General features: G+C 41.1%; 1 protein-coding gene and 1 long non-coding RNA gene across 2 annotated transcripts; one reads left to right on the top strand and one right to left on the bottom strand.

Moving 5' to 3' along the window:
- Positions 1 to 10,786: 10,786 nt before the first annotated feature.
- Positions 10,787 to 16,057, bottom strand: LOC138407569 (uncharacterized). The gene is made up of 2 exons (XR_011240963.1): positions 11,504 to 16,057; positions 10,787 to 11,274 (listed from the first exon to the last, which is right to left on the bottom strand). It is a non-coding gene; the product is annotated as an uncharacterized lncRNA (long non-coding RNA).
- A 130-nt stretch (positions 16,058 to 16,187) lies between these two features.
- On the top strand, positions 16,188 to 17,601 carry LOC109636803 (uncharacterized). Its single transcript, XM_020098732.2, has 2 exons — positions 16,188 to 16,365; positions 16,497 to 17,601. The coding sequence occupies exons 1-2, from the start codon at positions 16,326 to 16,328 to the stop codon at positions 17,468 to 17,470; spliced, it is 1,014 nt and encodes a 337-aa protein (XP_019954291.2). The 5' UTR covers positions 16,188 to 16,325; the 3' UTR covers positions 17,471 to 17,601.
- Positions 17,602 to 17,829: the final 228 nt, after the last annotated feature.

Genomic DNA, 17,829 nt, shown 5'->3' with positions numbered 1-17,829 from the left:
TGTGTCCACATGTTTCTCTGCTGTTTTACTGACAGTTTTCTGTCAACACATGCCCCAAACAAACCCCAAAACAGCCTGGAGCAGAGCTCTTTCTCGAAAAGATGTTGACCTTTAAAGCACCCTTAAAAATGACTAAATGAACTCTGTAAGAACTTTTCAAACAGCAGGAGTTACGTCATCAAATAGAAATACAACAGTCCTCCAAAGTCTGATAAATATTCAATACCCTGAACAAGACCCAACAGTGTCCTCGTGAAACCACATTTAAATTCTCTAGATCAGAATATATTTGGATCTACATCAAATTACACATACACTCTAAATATCAGATCCAGCTTTTTTCATGTGTTGAAAACCGCCTTATCATGCAATGTCAAAGAAAGAAAGAAAGAAATCCCAGATCTGCCCTGTTTCAGATCTGCACCAAAGTTTCATGAGTTCTTCCCTGACCCATAGTGGAGTTAATAATAAAGAGCTGAGAAAACTACTGTGTCGACACTCACACTGGACCGATGTACTGGACAACATTATACTGTATGTAGAGGCCAAAACATTATAACCTCTCAACTCTTAAACTGTTAACTAGTTAGCCTAGCTTGCTAGCGCCCATTTCGTTAGTGAGCTACAACGTTATTGCAAGTCTCCTTAACACGTCTGATTTAGTTTGAGTTTCGTGTTAACCTAGCCAGTGGTTTTTGTGTAATGCTGCTAATCACCAAACAAATACAGAACCGCCCCCCCCCACAAACACACACACCTCAAGGACACCCCCCCAGAACATTTTGTGAAATCTTTAGTGTTGGTGCGGCTTTGCCCCAAAGATCCTCTCCTGCACTCTGAGGCATAAGTGGACACCATTTATTGATTTTCTTTCAAGCCGGATTGCATTGATTGCTGCAAATATGGCAGACGCATCCAGCTGGTCGTGCGTCCACTGGGACAAAGTGGGGAGGCAGACAGGGAGCGGAGGCTGGGCGTGCCACAGCAGGGGGCCAGGCTTCATTACACGAACTAAGAGCCCACTGGCCTGACACAACCCCAGCCCCGACCCCCCACCCCACACTGTTCATCCTCTACTTACCCCCAAATTAAACTGAGAGCTTTTTAATTATTTATCAATACCATGCACTCATCGTGGATCAATCAGTGTGAATGGTTTTCAGACATAATGAAGGAGCCTGCTCCAATGGACTCGTGAAAATTGATCGTGATCTTTGCGACGACGCCTTAAGTAGAGATGAGCTGCGGTGACAGTGGTGTTGGTAATTTGGGGGTTTGGGCCGAGGATGAAGTGGAGCACCCCTGGCGCTCTCCTCCTGCCAGAGCACAAGTGTGCTTCAGTAAAGCCAAACAGTATCTGTGCTGAGAGGCCATCTCATCCTCTGTCATTAATCAAGCTCTTAAACAGGACACCTCATCTTATCATCGCATCACATTGTACTCACAGAAGACGGCAGGCATCTTCCTGGGGCCACAAGCACCACACACCTCCTCAGAGAACACTTCTCGCAGCAAATTACAGAGATCCTCACCACTCCCAAGGTTTAGTAAAGCTTGATTCATTGTGCTTCTAAGGCCTCAGAATGAACCTAAGCAACCTTAACTTTGCCTCTCTGCCTCCGTATTTCTCTCTGGGTGCATCATGTCAAGCAGAGTGAGGAACTATTCCATCTGGAATTATTAGCCAGAGACACACAATGCAATCTAATTTCATACCACCACATTCAATCACTATGAATTCAGTATCGCAGGGGCAGTAAATAAGACACGGGGTGCACGTATTTCAAAATGAATTAATGCTCTGAGATGAATTTCTGTACCTGAATTTTTTGAAATTAGAAAAACACCACCTGTCATTCGCTTACATTTCTGTCCATTTAAGAGCGGCGGGTAAAGACTGCGATGTTGAATTTACCAGATTGTTTGTGAGGGAACAAGCCAACATGAAGCGGGACAGTATAATGAGATTCTTATTTCATCCTTTTTTCCGGTGGGGGTGGAATTGGATTATAGGGGACTTATTTGTTTGTGATATTGAGCACTGCAAAATAAATTCACACCTATTCAAATTGAAATCAGACCTAGGTGCATCAGATAATCCTTTTTAAGATGGTATGAGCTGACAGTCCAAGCCCACACACTGGAAAGAAATAATCTATCCCTAACAAAACAGATATATAGTCTACCTTGCCAAAAGCATTCCAAGATTTTTTACAAATATTTACCAGTCAAGTATGTGCTTGATTTTTTTTCCTCCTCGAGGCATAAACAGTTGCATCCATATTCATAGGGAATCTGAGCCTGACTCCCAATCATCATGTCACAAAGAGTCTTAGCAAAAGCGCCTTCCCAATAGCTCAGTTTGTCGCAGGATCAGGAAACCTGATTTTGTTTTGAATCCCGCAGCCTTTTGAGATGTCAGGCTGTATCAGCGGAGAAGCCGGTGATGGCTGCAGTTATACAGCATGGCAGCTCCAGCTGCTCATGAATCTTTTTGAAATGGCTTATTTCTGAGGGAGTGTTGAGACATAAGCCTGAAAGAAGGACAAGGTTTAGTGTGAAGATGAGCAGTGGGTAGCTGCTGCGCGGATGTGATGTGCTGGTGGTGGTGTCAGTGGTTGTGGTGAGACTGCGAGAGGCTCTAATGTGAGAAGGGATGAACCAGAGATGGAGGGAAAGTGAGGGTGGTGGTGTTGGTGATGGGTGTGATGCAACCTAGACATGAACCCAAAGTAGATGTGAGCTTCCAACACATTTCTCCTGATGCTGCTATAGCATTCATATGAGCAGCTTAGTGCCCTTAGCTCCCCACCGGCTGGAAGAAAGTTTGCCCGTGTGGCGTCCACTCCAAGGCTGTGTGCACTGTTACACCTCGGGGTCAGGTGGTGTGAGACAATGTCTGCTCTCCCACCTCCGAGCCGCTCTCCCAATGTGTAGTTCCTCCGTCATCTCCACCTTCTTGTGTCCTGCTGGAGCATGAAGCCTGTACATCAAAATTCTACAGGGAGCATGTGTGGATATATTGTGAAAACCAGGCCTTCTATGATAGTCACCTTCCTCTTCCTTGTGTTTTCGTGCCAGACCTTGTACATTATGTAGCATGTTGAATTTTTTAGACCAGCCCAACACCTCTTATTTGTCCACAAAGAGCATGCCTGTAAACACATGCAGGGGGGTGTTGTCCAAGAGTTTAAACATCACAGCCCTCACCCTTATTAATATTTCAGTGTCTGTTTGTGTGTGTCAGAGGTCCCATGAGTTCTCAACCTAATACTGTCCTCCTTTTACCTCTGTCTTTTCTCTTTCTACCTATTTTACAACAAAACTTAGCGTGTATAAATAGGAGTAAACCTGCTAAAAAAAAGGCGATCCACTGCTCCTTTTTTCCCTCAATGAGTCATGTTTGACGTCACAAACTTGTGATGCCAGATTCGACACTGCACTTTCCTTGGCCCTGTGTGAATACAATGAAGAGGAACAGTTTTCGAGATATGCGAGCCACATACAGACAGATCTCTGGAATTGTTAGATTAAGGGTATAAAATGTTGATTATTGACCTCACGAGGGACTGATGTTTTTTTGCTTAAAGCAAGACTCACTGTTTCCCCCATGTTTCCAGTCTCGTTGAAGCTAAGCTAAGCTCTGTGTGCTTGCTGCAGCTTCATATTTAACAGACATGAGAGTGGAATCCATCTTCTCATCTCGCTGTGAGTGTATTTCATAAAATGTTAAAATATTCCTTTAAGAGACTGATGGAGACAAAAGAGAGACCAAGACTGACAGAGAACAGTTCATCACATATGATAGGGAGGACAACTACTGCAAACCTCTGGAGCCCTCTATAAAAAAAAACCTTATTCTATCTCCCATTGTGAAGTAGCCAGCAAACACTTTGAGAAGCCCACACCGACAGAGAAAAAGTTATTTGGGTTGTAATGAGTGACCTTTACATGAAGCAGCAAACATGCATTTTTATGCCAGGGCATAAATAGCTGAGCTACATAACAATTAAGGTAACCTTTCTGTTTGAATAAGAGGCAATTGCTCAGAGAACTGAAATAACATGAATGATAAATTATTTTTGTAACCCAGCGCGCAGACGGTGAAGAATAAGGAACAATGAAGTGGGGGAGGGAGAAGTAGTGCTGTGACTCAATTGTAAATCCCAGTTATAATGCCTCGTTAAAAAGATTTGGGAAGGCGAAACAGAAGCAGACACAGTCTCTCTTTCTTAAAGGTAGACAGGTCTCAGTGGGATTCATTAATGTGTGTCCCGGTGGTAGTCCTCCTCTTACAGCACAATCGCCTGGGTTAGCACCAATCCTGAAATTACACCTAATTGGACAATTACTCAAACTCAGAAACCTCCTGCAATAAGCCAACAAGGCCCCTAATAAACACCTTGTCTTCTAATAAAAACAAGGAAGTCATTTGCCTCACCCAAGAGGCCCAATTTTTTCTTATCTGTGCTAAATTTATTTTTAAAATAATTGCATGTGCTATGAATGAGAATATTAAAAAGGCAGCTGAGAAAGGGGGAAAAAAGTGTGCGTGTGTGTGTGTGAGAGAGAGAGGGAGAGAAAGAAAGACAGCAATGCAAACCCTACCTGGGGGCTCAGTGTTGCAGTCGACTCTTCAGGGGGAGAGCTCATTTGTTCCACAGATAAGCACACTGCAAACTGCACCATTGTAATATTATTGCTGTCATACCATAATGAAATAATTACTGTTTTGACTTTCCTTCAATGAAGCAAGACCACCCCGTTTCTTTGCTTTGACCCCTCCCCCACCTACATTGGTGGGAGGCATATTTTCTCCACACGTGAAACATCAATTAAACAGTCACTCTGATAATATGTTACTTTCCTTTTCCAGTATCCATTAACATATAGTGGCTGGTGGACAATCACACTTCTTTGAATTTAGAGAAACATTAGCTTATTCATTTTAATGCTGAGAGTAAGATGAGAAGATTGATACCACTTTCATGTCTGTATCTGAAATGTGAGGCTACAGCAAGCAGGCAGTTGACGGAAGACTGGAAACGGGAAAAAGCTAATCTGGGTTTGTCCAGAGGTAAGAGCTTCCGCTTACCTGAAGTCTCAAGTGGAGACATGACTCCAATAATTCATCATACTGTGTTGGTTTTGCATTTTGGTATTTGCCAGAATGTGTGTTCTCAGTTTCTGATGTAATATTCTAATGCTAACTACAATGAGAGATAGTTTCAAATCAAACATATCTTATCTCTACTAAGACCAGAAATCGCTGTCTGTATGTGGCTCACGTATATCTGGAACCGTTTGTCTTATCAGCTTCACACTTGGCATGTGTATTGTTCAGGGCTGAAGGATGTACAGTGTTGAAATTTGATTGTGATTTAGACTAATGATACGTTCGATATTAATAAACTTTGAATAAACAGGTGACCAGAGCTCTGTGGCAGAAGTTGCCGTGACTCATCAAAGTAAGAGATGTTGTGATCGATGACATGACAATGGCAACGACAACTGATTCTCCAGTTCGGGGGTTTTACGTATTGAGTCGAGCTTTACAGAACTTTGAATAAACAGGTGAACAACTCTTTGTGCAGCAGCGGTGTCTTCAGAGTTCTGTGGACTGAATCCTGCAGCTGGTCTTTACCTGTTGTGCCTCAATTACTGCAGGTCACTTTTACAGTTCCAGAAAGAAAGATGCAACCAGCATCACCACAGGCCAATCAAACAGCCCAAACAGACATGTTTAGAATGGACACTACACTAGTTTCTATAAATCTGACATAAATCCAAATATCCATAAGTCTTTCTATATGTTTGTTATTTCCAAGAAGAATGTATGAAAGGTTTACTGTGGCCAAGTGTCAAGTCTCCATCATGTGACCCACAGGCCCTTTGTTCACTGTTAGTGCTGAACCTATGGGTCCCCACTATGACCTTTCTGTGGTGTGCACCACTCTGGAAAGTGCGCAGCTATTTTCACATCTTGCTACTAACGTTAGACAAACAGACAGATGAATGAATAATCATAGTTGACCTCACACAACCAGGGACAGCGGTGTAACACCTCCACTGGCACAAGTTCACCAAAATGCCACTCTCCTGCCATCGCAAACGACGGGGAAAACAGGAGGGGGAAAAAAAGAAAAATGACAGAAAGCGGGGATGAGAACCCACAAGAGGTGGACAGTGACAAATGGTGTGGAAAAAAACAACAGAGGCAGCCATCTGAAGGGAAGACAAGAGTAATACTCACAAATAATTAACTGGGTAAATATTAGAGAGCAGACTGACTAATTACTTCACACGTCTCACTGCGCTCTCATTATTGTTGCTGCTGCAGTTAACCCTTTCCCACAAGGCGTGGCTGTGCAATAGACTCCACAGAAAAGTGGATGAGTCACATCCCTTTTAGAATTTTTTTTATTATTCATGTTAGAAAACAGAGAAAACAGAGAAAGGTGCATTAGATGGTTCTGTTCCTTTTTGGAATCGATTTTTAGCATTGTACCAGATAGATAGATGGATAAAGTCTTTATTTGTCACTGAAATTTGTTTGGAACAACAATAACAGGACATTTCAACACACCCCCACAACAAAAACCTCAAGACGTCAGACAACCTTGGAGCCTGGATGGACTGTTGCTTTAAAGGCTCCTTTATGCTGCTTTTATTTACGAAAAGAGTCACGTCCGTTTCAAATGATGCAACTGTCACTGCCCACGTACTTCCATGCGTCCTTTATGTTAGTGTGGTGGTAAAGCAATACATCCACTGGAGGGCAACACAGAGTCAAGAGTTTCTGACAGCAAAAAAACAACAAACAGAGGAGGTTGTGATAATGTACCAACTAAGAAAGAGGCAAAAGTGGTTGTTTTTCCCTGTGGTCAGGTGAAGTAACATGGTGGATGTCTAGTTTCTTACACACTCACAAAGTCTCTCTGCAAAAAGTTCCACAATTGTTGAAGACAATCATCTCACTTGAAATATTGGATATGCTGCTCCCCCACTGGTCTGTTTTGTCCGTATCTGCAACTTTTTTAGAACATTTGCACAAAAATTATGGACAGAGGGCTCCATCGGTTTCCATATACGTATCTCACTTGAGCTGGATGAGCCTTGAGGGAAGCATCGGCATATGAGCTGTCTGTACCTCACTGCTGGTGCATCCTACATCAGAGCTCCCACCGACAGTCCTCAGGTAAACTGGTGATCTGCTCACACAAGGACGTTTCTCCAATAATCTGCAAGGCGGTGGTTAATGACAGCAGCTGTGAGTCAGGCATGCACCACTTCCAAGCTGATTTAAGTTTAACGAGCCACTCCAGAGTGCTATTGATTCAAATCTATATTTGACAGGATACACTGTGAGCATATATTAAATAGGAACATCTCTTGGTCACTCGAAGCAATGTAGCATCACCAAATCTTATGTTGAGCGAGCAGAGTTATGTCGTTTTGGAACGTGTTTATGTTGAACCTTGTTTTTGACATTTGACACTATTATAATTCTTCTCTAACCTGCTGGCTGCATGTTTGAAAATTATTTCTTTGTATTGTAATTATGCACACTATTACACAGAAACCTTAGATTTATAATGACTCTACAGTTAAAGCATGCATGTTGCTTTTTACCTGGTTTACAGAGGCAGACCACAACAGAGATAATTATTTCACAAAAACAGAAAATCACCATCAACACATCACCAATTTGTTCTGATTGAGAAACTGGCTGGTAAGCTGGAAAAAGCTGTATGTTAACTTTCAATGAATCATCAGTACATACAAGGTGTTACGTGACATCGACTGCCAAGCTCATGAGATACCGAGCCAAAATATCCTGAGTTTGAGTCTGCATAGTAGCGATCGTCAGCTGTCAATCATAACGTTAGTCCCAATTTTTATAACATTAAAAAACTCACTAAAACCAAACCTACTGGGAAAATTAGCACTGGGACATAAACCATTGTGATAAGAACTAGCAAAAATCACAGAAAAATTAATTTGATGTGGACTTTGACATTTTAGTTTAGACCATGTCCCATTCATTAACACGGAGGAGCCAGGATTCATGACCTATACTGAAGCCAGACACCGGGTGGTTAAGATGGCTTGGCTTCACTTTTGGCAAGCTGTCATGTGTTCTGTCTTTATATAAAATCTAAAATTGAAAATGCTGAAAGATGGCTGATGGTTCCCTGGTCCAGCATTTTCACTGTTCAAAAGAGCACTCACAGATTTTTGAGACTTATTCTTTACAACAAAGTCTACAACTGTTAAATTATTTGTAAACATGATCATATAAATTTGACACAGTAAAACAATACTATTCATATCTAATTCTGTCATATGAAGTGAGTTTAAGTCTTACTCTGGTGCAGTTTGAGGAAATGCAAAACCTATCCATTTAATGAAAGTGGGTTTGAGAAACAGCTTCAACATGTCAAGCTTCAAAAAGAGGAATATTTATATTGTTTTTATTTTGCTTTATAGTTGACAAGGAAAGCCTTAGTGTAATTAGTAGCAGCTATGAGTAGCACTAATTTTAAGTAGCACTTAGAGAAATTGCACAGATGGGTCAATAATGTAAGAGGGGAGAAGTACATGCACTGAACAGTACCTGAATCATAACCGGAGTTTAAAAAAAAAACTCACACAACCTGCTGCGTTTCTGCAAGACAAGAGCTCCACCAATCCCCATCCTGTACGAGGTAACAGAGAGTTTGAGAGACGAAAGGAAACTGGGTAATTTTCTGTTCTCTATCCTTACGTCAAATCTTTTTCTTCTAATGCTAAACTGTATGAAATGAAATAAAAAATACCTTCTTGATTATATCCTTTTTTGAAGTGAGGATAACAAATGTTATCAAAATTCACGATGAGTTGGAATCTGTTTTCCCCACCAGCCCAACTGACAGCTTCCTAATGCTGCCACATTAAAGTGGTTTTCCAGCGCGTGTGATGCAGCTTTAACTAGGTCCCGGGGGCATTGTTAGTTATCATTGCCTACTGCTGGAGTGAGCCCCGGTGAAAGCAATTTTAGCTTTCCTCCCAATCAGTGGTGCAACATGAGAGATGGCCAACGAGAACAAACGGCCCGGCTCACCACATCCCACCGCCGATCTTATCTGAAATGCTGTTCCTGTCCCGGAAGGGCCTACTAACGCAACAACCCACCTCCCCTCCCTTAAAAAGACATGAGATGGTTGGCCTGAGGCCCTCCCAATTCATGCAGATATCTGTAAATTAGACTCATAGAGACAGACCAAAACGTCCTCTGAGGGCATTAGACATGAGCACTTATGCCGCAAAACATGTGAGAGGCTTTTCAGGAGTGCAGAGGGTATGATCAAAATACATGAAAATACCATCATGAAGTCCCACCACAGCCAAGGGTTTACATGTTTCTATTTTGGCCAGTTGTGCATGTTCGGCTACAGCATCAATACACTCGTACCTACAGGCAAGGTAAATTCAAATCAAAAATAATGATTTTCTTCTACCTGGGCGCCTGTGATGTATTTATTTCTTGCGATTGGAAAAGTGTTCTCCAAGCAAACATCTCTGCCATGGCGTGATTTAAAGAGCGCGAGTAATATCTTAAAAGTTGTTTTCATAAGGTCTAGAAAAGATGTGCTTTTAGATGGATGGCCCCAGTGATTCCTCATAATCATGTTTGCAGCAATAACCCTGCTAATACTAGTTTTAATGGACAAAAACAACTGAGGGAAAAGGATTCCCTTGACTGTGAAGGAGAGAGAGCTCTCCATTTACTGTACATACCATAACCCTAACCCTTACCCAAACCCTAAAACAGCCCATTAAAAGTGGGTCAGAAAGTGAGGACTGGCAAAAATGTCCTCACTTTCCCAAAATGGGTTGTTGGCTCAAGATGGTCCTCACAAAGATATCTGTACAAGCACACACACACACACACACACACATTAAAGGGACTATACCTTTGGTTTGTCTCTGTGCTAGAGACAGTCATGGTCGAAAGCCTAATGTTGTTGGGTTGTCAGTCAATTCCATTCTCATGAGTGTGACACTTCAGGAACACCTTTTTCAACTTTGGCAAAAACATTCACTCGGAGTCAAAGATGAACCAAGTAGAATTTGGTGTTAAAGGCTTGATCAAGGTCACCGTAGCGGAACATGATGTTGGCCATATTTGAAGGACTAATGACAAAATTTCTCACAAATGTCTGATGGACTTGGTGGAGCCTATTACATTTTGGTGCGGATCCAGGAATTTTTTTCACTTTCTTTAACATTCTGTGAAGGGGCATTTTTCAACATTTTGACCATTTTCCCAGGGAATAATGAATTGGTCTTCATTTAAAAACAGGCACTTTTGGGGGACAGATATCTTTGAATGTTTGGTGAAGCTTGATTGAATTTAAAGGTTCAGTGAGTAGAATTTACTGATATCTAGTGGTCAAATTGCATGTTGCAGCTGAATACCCCTCACCTCACCCTCCCCTTTCAAAGATGAAAGAGAACCTGTGATACCTTCAGTTGTCATAAAAGGTGTTTAGTTTGTCCAGTCTGGACTACAAACATAGCGGCCTCCATAGAGAGGACCCACCCAGATGTAAATATGAAGTATTCAAATATAAAGGGACAATTCTAGGGTAAAAAAAACAACAATTTGTACAATTTAGATGAAACACACAAGTGAAAACATCACTAGGATCATTTTATATTCAATTCCTGCTAATAGATCCCTTTCACCTAAATCTTACACACTGAACCTTTAAGGGGAGTGTTGGGCTTTCGCAGAGGTAGGTGCTCTACTGAGTGCAATTGAAGTTTACATAGTGCAAATAAGAAAAAGGAGAACAAGACAGGCTGTAAATGGATGAGATGGATGGAGTTTTATCAGCTCCTCTTGAATTCTGCTCATACTTTGAACTGACACACTGCACTCATGTGATTTTAAAGAAATGGCCGTTGTCACGAATAAGGATGGAGTCACTGACAGTTAATTTTCATACCACAGTGTCATGAACATTAACTTGTGGATGCCTGGATAAGGGGCCTGTTTAGTTGACAGTAATGTAAGGAAGTGAAATGGGTGAAACATAAAAACACCAAAGCAAAAATACCACTTTGATCTAATAATCTGTACTCTACACATGTACAAAACCACTTTGGTGCCTTCATGGTGAGTAAAGCTCTAATTACTTCTCCTTCACCCACTATAGCTTTTATAGGCGTTGAGCCTCCTTGTCGTCTCCTTCGTTCCTCTACATCCTCTTGAGTGCCAGTGATTTCCTTAATATCAGATGTCAGATAGCCCAGGTGGAGGAAAAAGAGAGTGGTCTCAGAGACAGGCTGAGTTATGTGGCTGTCTGAGGTCTTATTACTGGTGCACTGCCTACAGACTGGTAAGTCATTAGGGAATACATTGAGCATCGCTCATACATTAACTCAACTTAAACAGCTGATCAATACTAGGTATTTGGCGAGTTCTCCAAAGTAGGAATCATTACCTGACACTTACCATGTGATACATCCTGCTGCTTCTGTTTTTTTTCTTGTATCTTTATCTGATATGGTCATTTTGGTTCTACAGCACTCAGCACTGCACTTTTAGTTATTACCTGTGCTATGTTTCCATCTGAGTTTGTTTGTTCGTTAATTAGCAGGACTAAGCAAATAACTATTGGACAGATTGTGAAGGGGAGGAACATCACCCAAGAAAGAGCCCCAAAAGTTTTGGTGAGGATCTGGATCAGGGGGTGGATCCAGGATTTTCCCCCCATTTCGTTGATTTCAAGTATTTACCAGTGTATGTTATTTCGTGGCGATCCAAATAAAAATCTGTATCTAATGGTTTCAGAAGGGGACTGGGCCTTGGTTGAGGTATACAGTCTCTGAGTACATGCTGAGTAAATGCTGAAACAGCATCCACACTATAGTTAGCCATGTTTGTATTAGTGTAAATGCTGAGTCCGCCTTCACACTATTCACACTATTATTTTCCTTCTTCTCTCTTTTTAAGTAACAATATTTTTGGTTTTGGTTGCCAACTGCTCCTTCAACCAATTTAAACCATTCAAACATCAAAGTGTCCAGCTTGTTCAGGACATGGGTGCTCTCATGTTCCTTTTTTTTTACTCTTTGATGCTGTGATATGCGAGGAACTAGTGACATCATCACATTCCTTTGATCATGAATAAATCAAATTTTATTTGTATAGCCCATATTCACAAATCCCAATTTGTCTCATAGAGCTTAACAAGGTGCAACATCCTCTGTGCCTAACCCTCAACAAGAGTAAGGAGCAGCAATGACAATTGAAATGGAGGCGTTATTGACTGTAGTGGTAGAATTCTTGAGAAAGCATATTGATAATCAAGCAGTTTTGTTGTAATCATAGTCCATGATCAGCCGCCGACACGATTTACCATCCACATTTACGATCACGATCCATTATCCACAATTTTGATCTTGGCCTCTACTTTGTGCAATCATATATTTTTAGTAAGTATTGCAGCAAGTCAGTATGCATGCTGCATTTTCAGGTCTTAATCTGCAACCCACTCATACTTTTTTCATTCTTCTTCACGTACTGATACACAGCATGTGTGCTCTTTCTCTCAACCTCCATGATGCTCTTTTTAAAGTTTCACAGTCACCGTCTTGGCATCTGTTTCACTTTCTTTTCAAGAGATTTACTTATGAGATTTTGACTGCTGGTCTCCCTTTATTTCTCTGTCTGCATTAAGGGGCGTACGCAGCCAAACCCAGCACATCTCTTGCTCTGTCCGTCAGTCTTGCAGACGACCAGTGTGGTGGGAGGGAGTGAAGTCAACGTGGCCCAAGGCATGCCACTACACACCAAGGGGGAACTAGGCAGACACGTCAGCCAGATTACAGTTTCTTTTGTGTATCATATGATTTTACCAATCATCTGCATTTCATTTATGTGAGACTTGTTACTCCAACGCAAAGTGTCAGGCCTTTTGGCCTAGTTAGGCTGAGAGTGAAGTTGGCTGGGTAAGAAGCGAGCTGGCGAAGCCCATCCCGTCCGTGGCTTGCTGACAGCCCTGGCACTCCAAATGAAAGTGGAACGGCAGCCTTATTACAGTATGTTTCATGCAGAAAATGGGGAAACAAATGTGACTTGATATCCCAGGATGCCCTTTTATTGTTGTTATTACTGCTGTTGCTACTGTCAATAATGGTGATGATAACGCCTGGTGTTTTGTTTTAGTGCTCTCTTGTTGTCTTTTTGTTGTTCCACCCAAAACAGGGTTTTTGGCAGAAGAGCAGCTGCAGCAGGGAAGAAACAAATTTCTCAAACTGAGTGTTTCACTTTGTTTTTGTGATACTTTTTTTTAAAATGTAAAACTGGAAGATGAAATCTCCAGATCTCAACTTCATCTGTCATCAGTAATGTGGTAATCAGCCTAAATCCAGATTTAAAGTAAAAAGTTTTGTCCTCATTTAGATTCAGTCTTTTTGTGGTGTTATCTAATAATTGACATTGGATTAAACAGTGGATCCTTTGACTTTGCTCTTTTTTTTTTTTCAAAATGCCATACTCTATAACGAGATTTTGTGAAATATTCGTTCCAATCCTGCCTTTATAGATGGCATCAGTAAGTAAATGGTGTGATTATACTCACACCCTGTCCACACAATGCAGATATTTTGCTATTTCCTCTGTGTTTGGACCTGTCATTCACACGCAAACGTGGTTTTAAGTCACTAAAACTGAATTTTTTACAAAAGCCTTCCAGAGTACAAATTTAAAAAAACAATATCGGTTTATATCAGTTAGAAGGAGAAGAAGCTCCCTGAGCATGCTCACAATGTCCTCTGGAATTTCAAGAAAATCTTTGATGTGGAGTTCCTGCCACCGTCTGGCCAAAAACCAAAAACGACTACAAACGTTTGCAGACAGAACTTTCTTTAAATGGAGGGAAAAATATCTGTCCCAAAAAATATCTGCAGTGATGTAGACAAGGCCTTATTCACTAGATGTGTGCTTTAAGGCTGTTGCACGCTAGAGGAGAGAGGATAACTGGGCAGATCTAGGACCTGATATCCCCCTTCTGACAATCGCGAGGGCGTTACGTGTGTTTTTCACATTCCAGATCAGAATGTGCCTAAAAGTTTGCCAACCGCGATAAAAAAAACTGAAGAAGAGAATCTCACAAGTTTCTGTTAGTTTCCAAGTCTCTGGAATCGCCACTGTGAAGTTGTATCTTACAAGTGGCTGGTCTAGGTTCTGTCCAAATTGTCCAGTGTGTACTTTCTGAAGATGATAAGATTAAACATCGGTTAAATCTGTAATTGTGTCTGTGGTCTCACACGTTTTTTAAAATCAGTCGAGTTGAAAATCTCTGAGTGTGTCTCCTTTTGGATTCCAAATAATGTCTGGGTTAGCATTTTTGCGTTCACATGTTTCCTGAGCTATACAAAAAAAAATGTTAATGTTGTATATTTTATGCAAATAAGCTTCACAAACTGACACAAATGCACCTTATTCTTTTGTGAAACAGCACAGATTACCAATTAGGCCCTTTTTCACTCTTTGTTGGCAATGCTGTCGGTTTTCCATAGAGACAGGAGCACTCGGAGACAAACATTTAAAAGCTCTTCATGTAAAAACAGTAGAAGAACTCTGTCTGAAGAAGGTCTAAATACAGAAATGAATAAATAAATACAATAAAATGTGGGCACTGTTCTCATTTTGGAGCTTGGATGCAGCCTTGTCAAATGGCACTTAAAAGCGAGGGAGCTGGTCTTGGGGGAGGTTGAGATGTTTATTCTAATGGATGCCATAATGAATGCTTATACGGACTCAGGCCTTGGCTTCGATAGGGGGCTCTGTGCCAACATGGTTTTAAAGGAGAGCAGCCACTGCAGCAGCCCTGGGCGCTTGGCACGCCGAGTTCTCCACAATCTCTCGGCACACACAGAAATGGCAGCAAGGACCTGGAGATAACCACCCGTGAAATCTCTCATCACAAGCCTTTGATTACTTGTCCACTATTTACTGTTTTTAAACCCTGAACTTCAAACACAACAAATAAAACACAATTCTGGTGACGTCTCTCTCCTCATAGGGCCATGTTTATTGAAGATGCCTGTCAACAAATTGTCCCAATGTTGTGTTGTTTCTCTCTTAAGACTCTTTGGAAGCACAAAAAATTGAAAATCAAACGCTGGGTTGTCACCAACTATCAAATTTTTACACAGTTGCATGGAATAATTCAAAATATTTACCAAACTTTTGAAAGCAGGGGCAGCTTTCTGTAGATTTTATAAATCGGTCTGTTTTTCCAGATTAAACAGTCTATGATGTGTACAATTTTTATAGTGTATGCATGTGTTTCATGTGTTTGTATGTGTGTATGTGAATGTGCATGTACGTGCGTGACTGCTAGAGGTGAAGACTGAAGCGCTTTATTAAAACGATGAGAGCAAGTTCAATTTGAATCATGCAGTGCCTGTCAGTGGCTTCTCGAATTGCAGGGCTGATGAAATTGCTCTTGCGGTTATTTAAAAGCAGTTGTAATCCATCTGAAAATGCTGTGATATAATCCATTTAATTTCGTATTCCTCGCAGCAATAACATTGAGTAACAAAAATCTATCAAAGCAATGTAGCCTGGTGATTTAGTAATTATCTTTATTCTACAAATGTGCAATTCAGCCAGGTTTAATTGGAGTCTTATCTGAACAGAGCGGTAGGTCACTTACCTCAATACACCACAATGTGTTTTTATCTTAATCATCAACCTCCGCAAACTCAATTGTTACCCGCTGCGCCTTGATATGATTATTTTCAAATGCATAAAATCAGCAACATTTGCAGACAAGCATACTGAAACAAATAAATATAAAAGAGTTTCATCTTTAGAAAATAAAACATACAAATACAAACCCCATTAAAAATGTGAAAATATACTGAAAAAATGTAATATTTCAAAAAGCATGGGGAGTTGAAGTGATGAAAAAATATATCAGGAATGTTCTAAACCTGCTGAAGTGGGCAGGATTTCTTTGGTGACTAAAAAAAAATTGCATTCAAAAAGGAATATTCAAGAAAAATTATTGCAGGGGTGTCCTTTTTTACGTTCCAAGTGGCTGTACTTTCTTTGCTTCCTAATCCTCTTTGATCTGTGTATTGACAGTAGGCAAAGATGATATGAATGACAGCACACATGAAGAGAATCAAGGATCAAAACCAATCCCTTTGATCTCTGGTGCATTATATTGTAGTCCTATTAATGTGTGATGTGGGCTAATCAACTGGGACTTCAACTGTATTTGAACATAAAACATTTGATTTCTGATCATTTGTTTTAAATGGACAATGAAGAAGATGGAGAACACTTTAATGAAAACCGTAAGTACTTGGTTCATCATTTTGCACAGAGCTCTGATGAACAGTCTATCAGAGGCTATTGAAGGGTGACTGATTCACAATGCAGTTTATTGAACAATAATGGTAACATGATTCTCTAACTTCTCTTACAGAGCCACTAAACTTTATAAGGAATTTACCGGAATTTCAAGAAAACATTCATGTGTTGTTGCAGCATCTACAGAATGGGGGAATAAGTAGTGACGTATATAATTTGAGGGAGGAGGGGTTGGGCAACATTCATGGTGACTATAACAATAATGATGAGAATGTTGATAACAATGATAGGGGTGCAGAAGATGCCGGAGTTCAGGTTTACCAGGGTGTAGAGGATCAGGTTTATCAGGGTGTAGAGGATCAGGTTTATCAGGGTGTAGAGGATCAGGTGTACCAGGGTGTAGAGGATCGGGTTTACCAGGGTGTAGAGAATCAGGTTGATCAGGGTGTAGAAGAAGATGACCCTCTGCCTAGATGGTTCAGTGAGGAGGATGGACAGGACATTCATAAGAGAAGTAGCAAACATGTCAGATGGTGGGATGAGTCTGATGACAGCAGCTCTGATTCCAGCAGCACTGAAAATGATCAGAGCAGTGACGAGAACAGAAGCCCAGTCAAATGTGCAAGTGCTGAAACTGAGGACCCTCTTCCTGGACCATCCAGGAGAAGATCATGTGACAATGATACAGACAGAACAGGCCGAGATCTTGCTCACAGAAGTACTAGTGCTGCTGATCTGGCTGAAAAGGCTGCTTTCATGGAGTCAATTGAGTCAGATGACCCACAGTTAGAGGAGGGAGGCAAACTGCCAGGACCACCGAAAAAGACGTATAGGAAGAGGTCAAGGATGATCTCAAGGAAGAGGGTGAAGAAGAGGGTGAAGAAGAAGGTGAATGAGACAAAAAGGAACACTGATAAGAGCAGCAAAAAACTCAGATGGTGGGGTGAGTTTGATATCAGCATCCTCGATTTTTACAGTGACGATCATAACACTGGCGAGACCAAAAGAAATGCAAGTGATGAAACTGAGGTTGTCGAAAAGGACCTGCAAACGATTCAGATAAGGAATGAAGATTCTGACCAGGATTGATTGAATGACTTATTTAGTCTGTGTCTTCTCTCCTTATGTTCTGACTTAATCAGTGTCAAATATCCTTGTATGGGTTTCCCCCGGGTGTTCTGGTTTTTCCCAAGCCTTGCAATAAAATTGCTAAAAACTTATGCATACTTAAAGATACAGTGTGTAGAATTTTGTGATATCTAGTGTTGTAATTTCATGTTGCAGCTGAACACCCCTCACCTCACCCTCCCCTTCCAAACATGAAAAAGAACCTGTGATAGCCTTCATGTAGTTGTCATAAAAACTAAAAAGGTGTTTAGTTTGTCCAGTCTGGACTAACGTAAAAAACATGACGGCCCCCGTAGAGAGGACCCTCTCTTTCTATTGTT

Source organism: Paralichthys olivaceus, chromosome 1 (genome assembly GCF_024713975.1).
Source record: "Paralichthys olivaceus isolate ysfri-2021 chromosome 1, ASM2471397v2, whole genome shotgun sequence".
NCBI classification, from domain to species: Eukaryota; Metazoa; Chordata; class Actinopteri; order Pleuronectiformes; family Paralichthyidae; genus Paralichthys; species Paralichthys olivaceus.
The sequence above is the reverse complement of the archived record's forward strand: the minus strand, read 5'-3'. Positions and strand labels throughout refer to the sequence as shown.

Excerpts from the sequence above, each read along its gene's own strand:
- LOC109636803 (XM_020098732.2), top strand. The coding sequence starts at position 16,326 with ATGGACAATGAAGAAGATGGAGAACACTTTAATGAAAACC. Across the intron at positions 16,366-16,496 it reads AGAACACTTTAATGAAAACC|AGCCACTAAACTTTATAAGG; the intron begins GTAAGTACTTGG and ends CTTCTCTTACAG.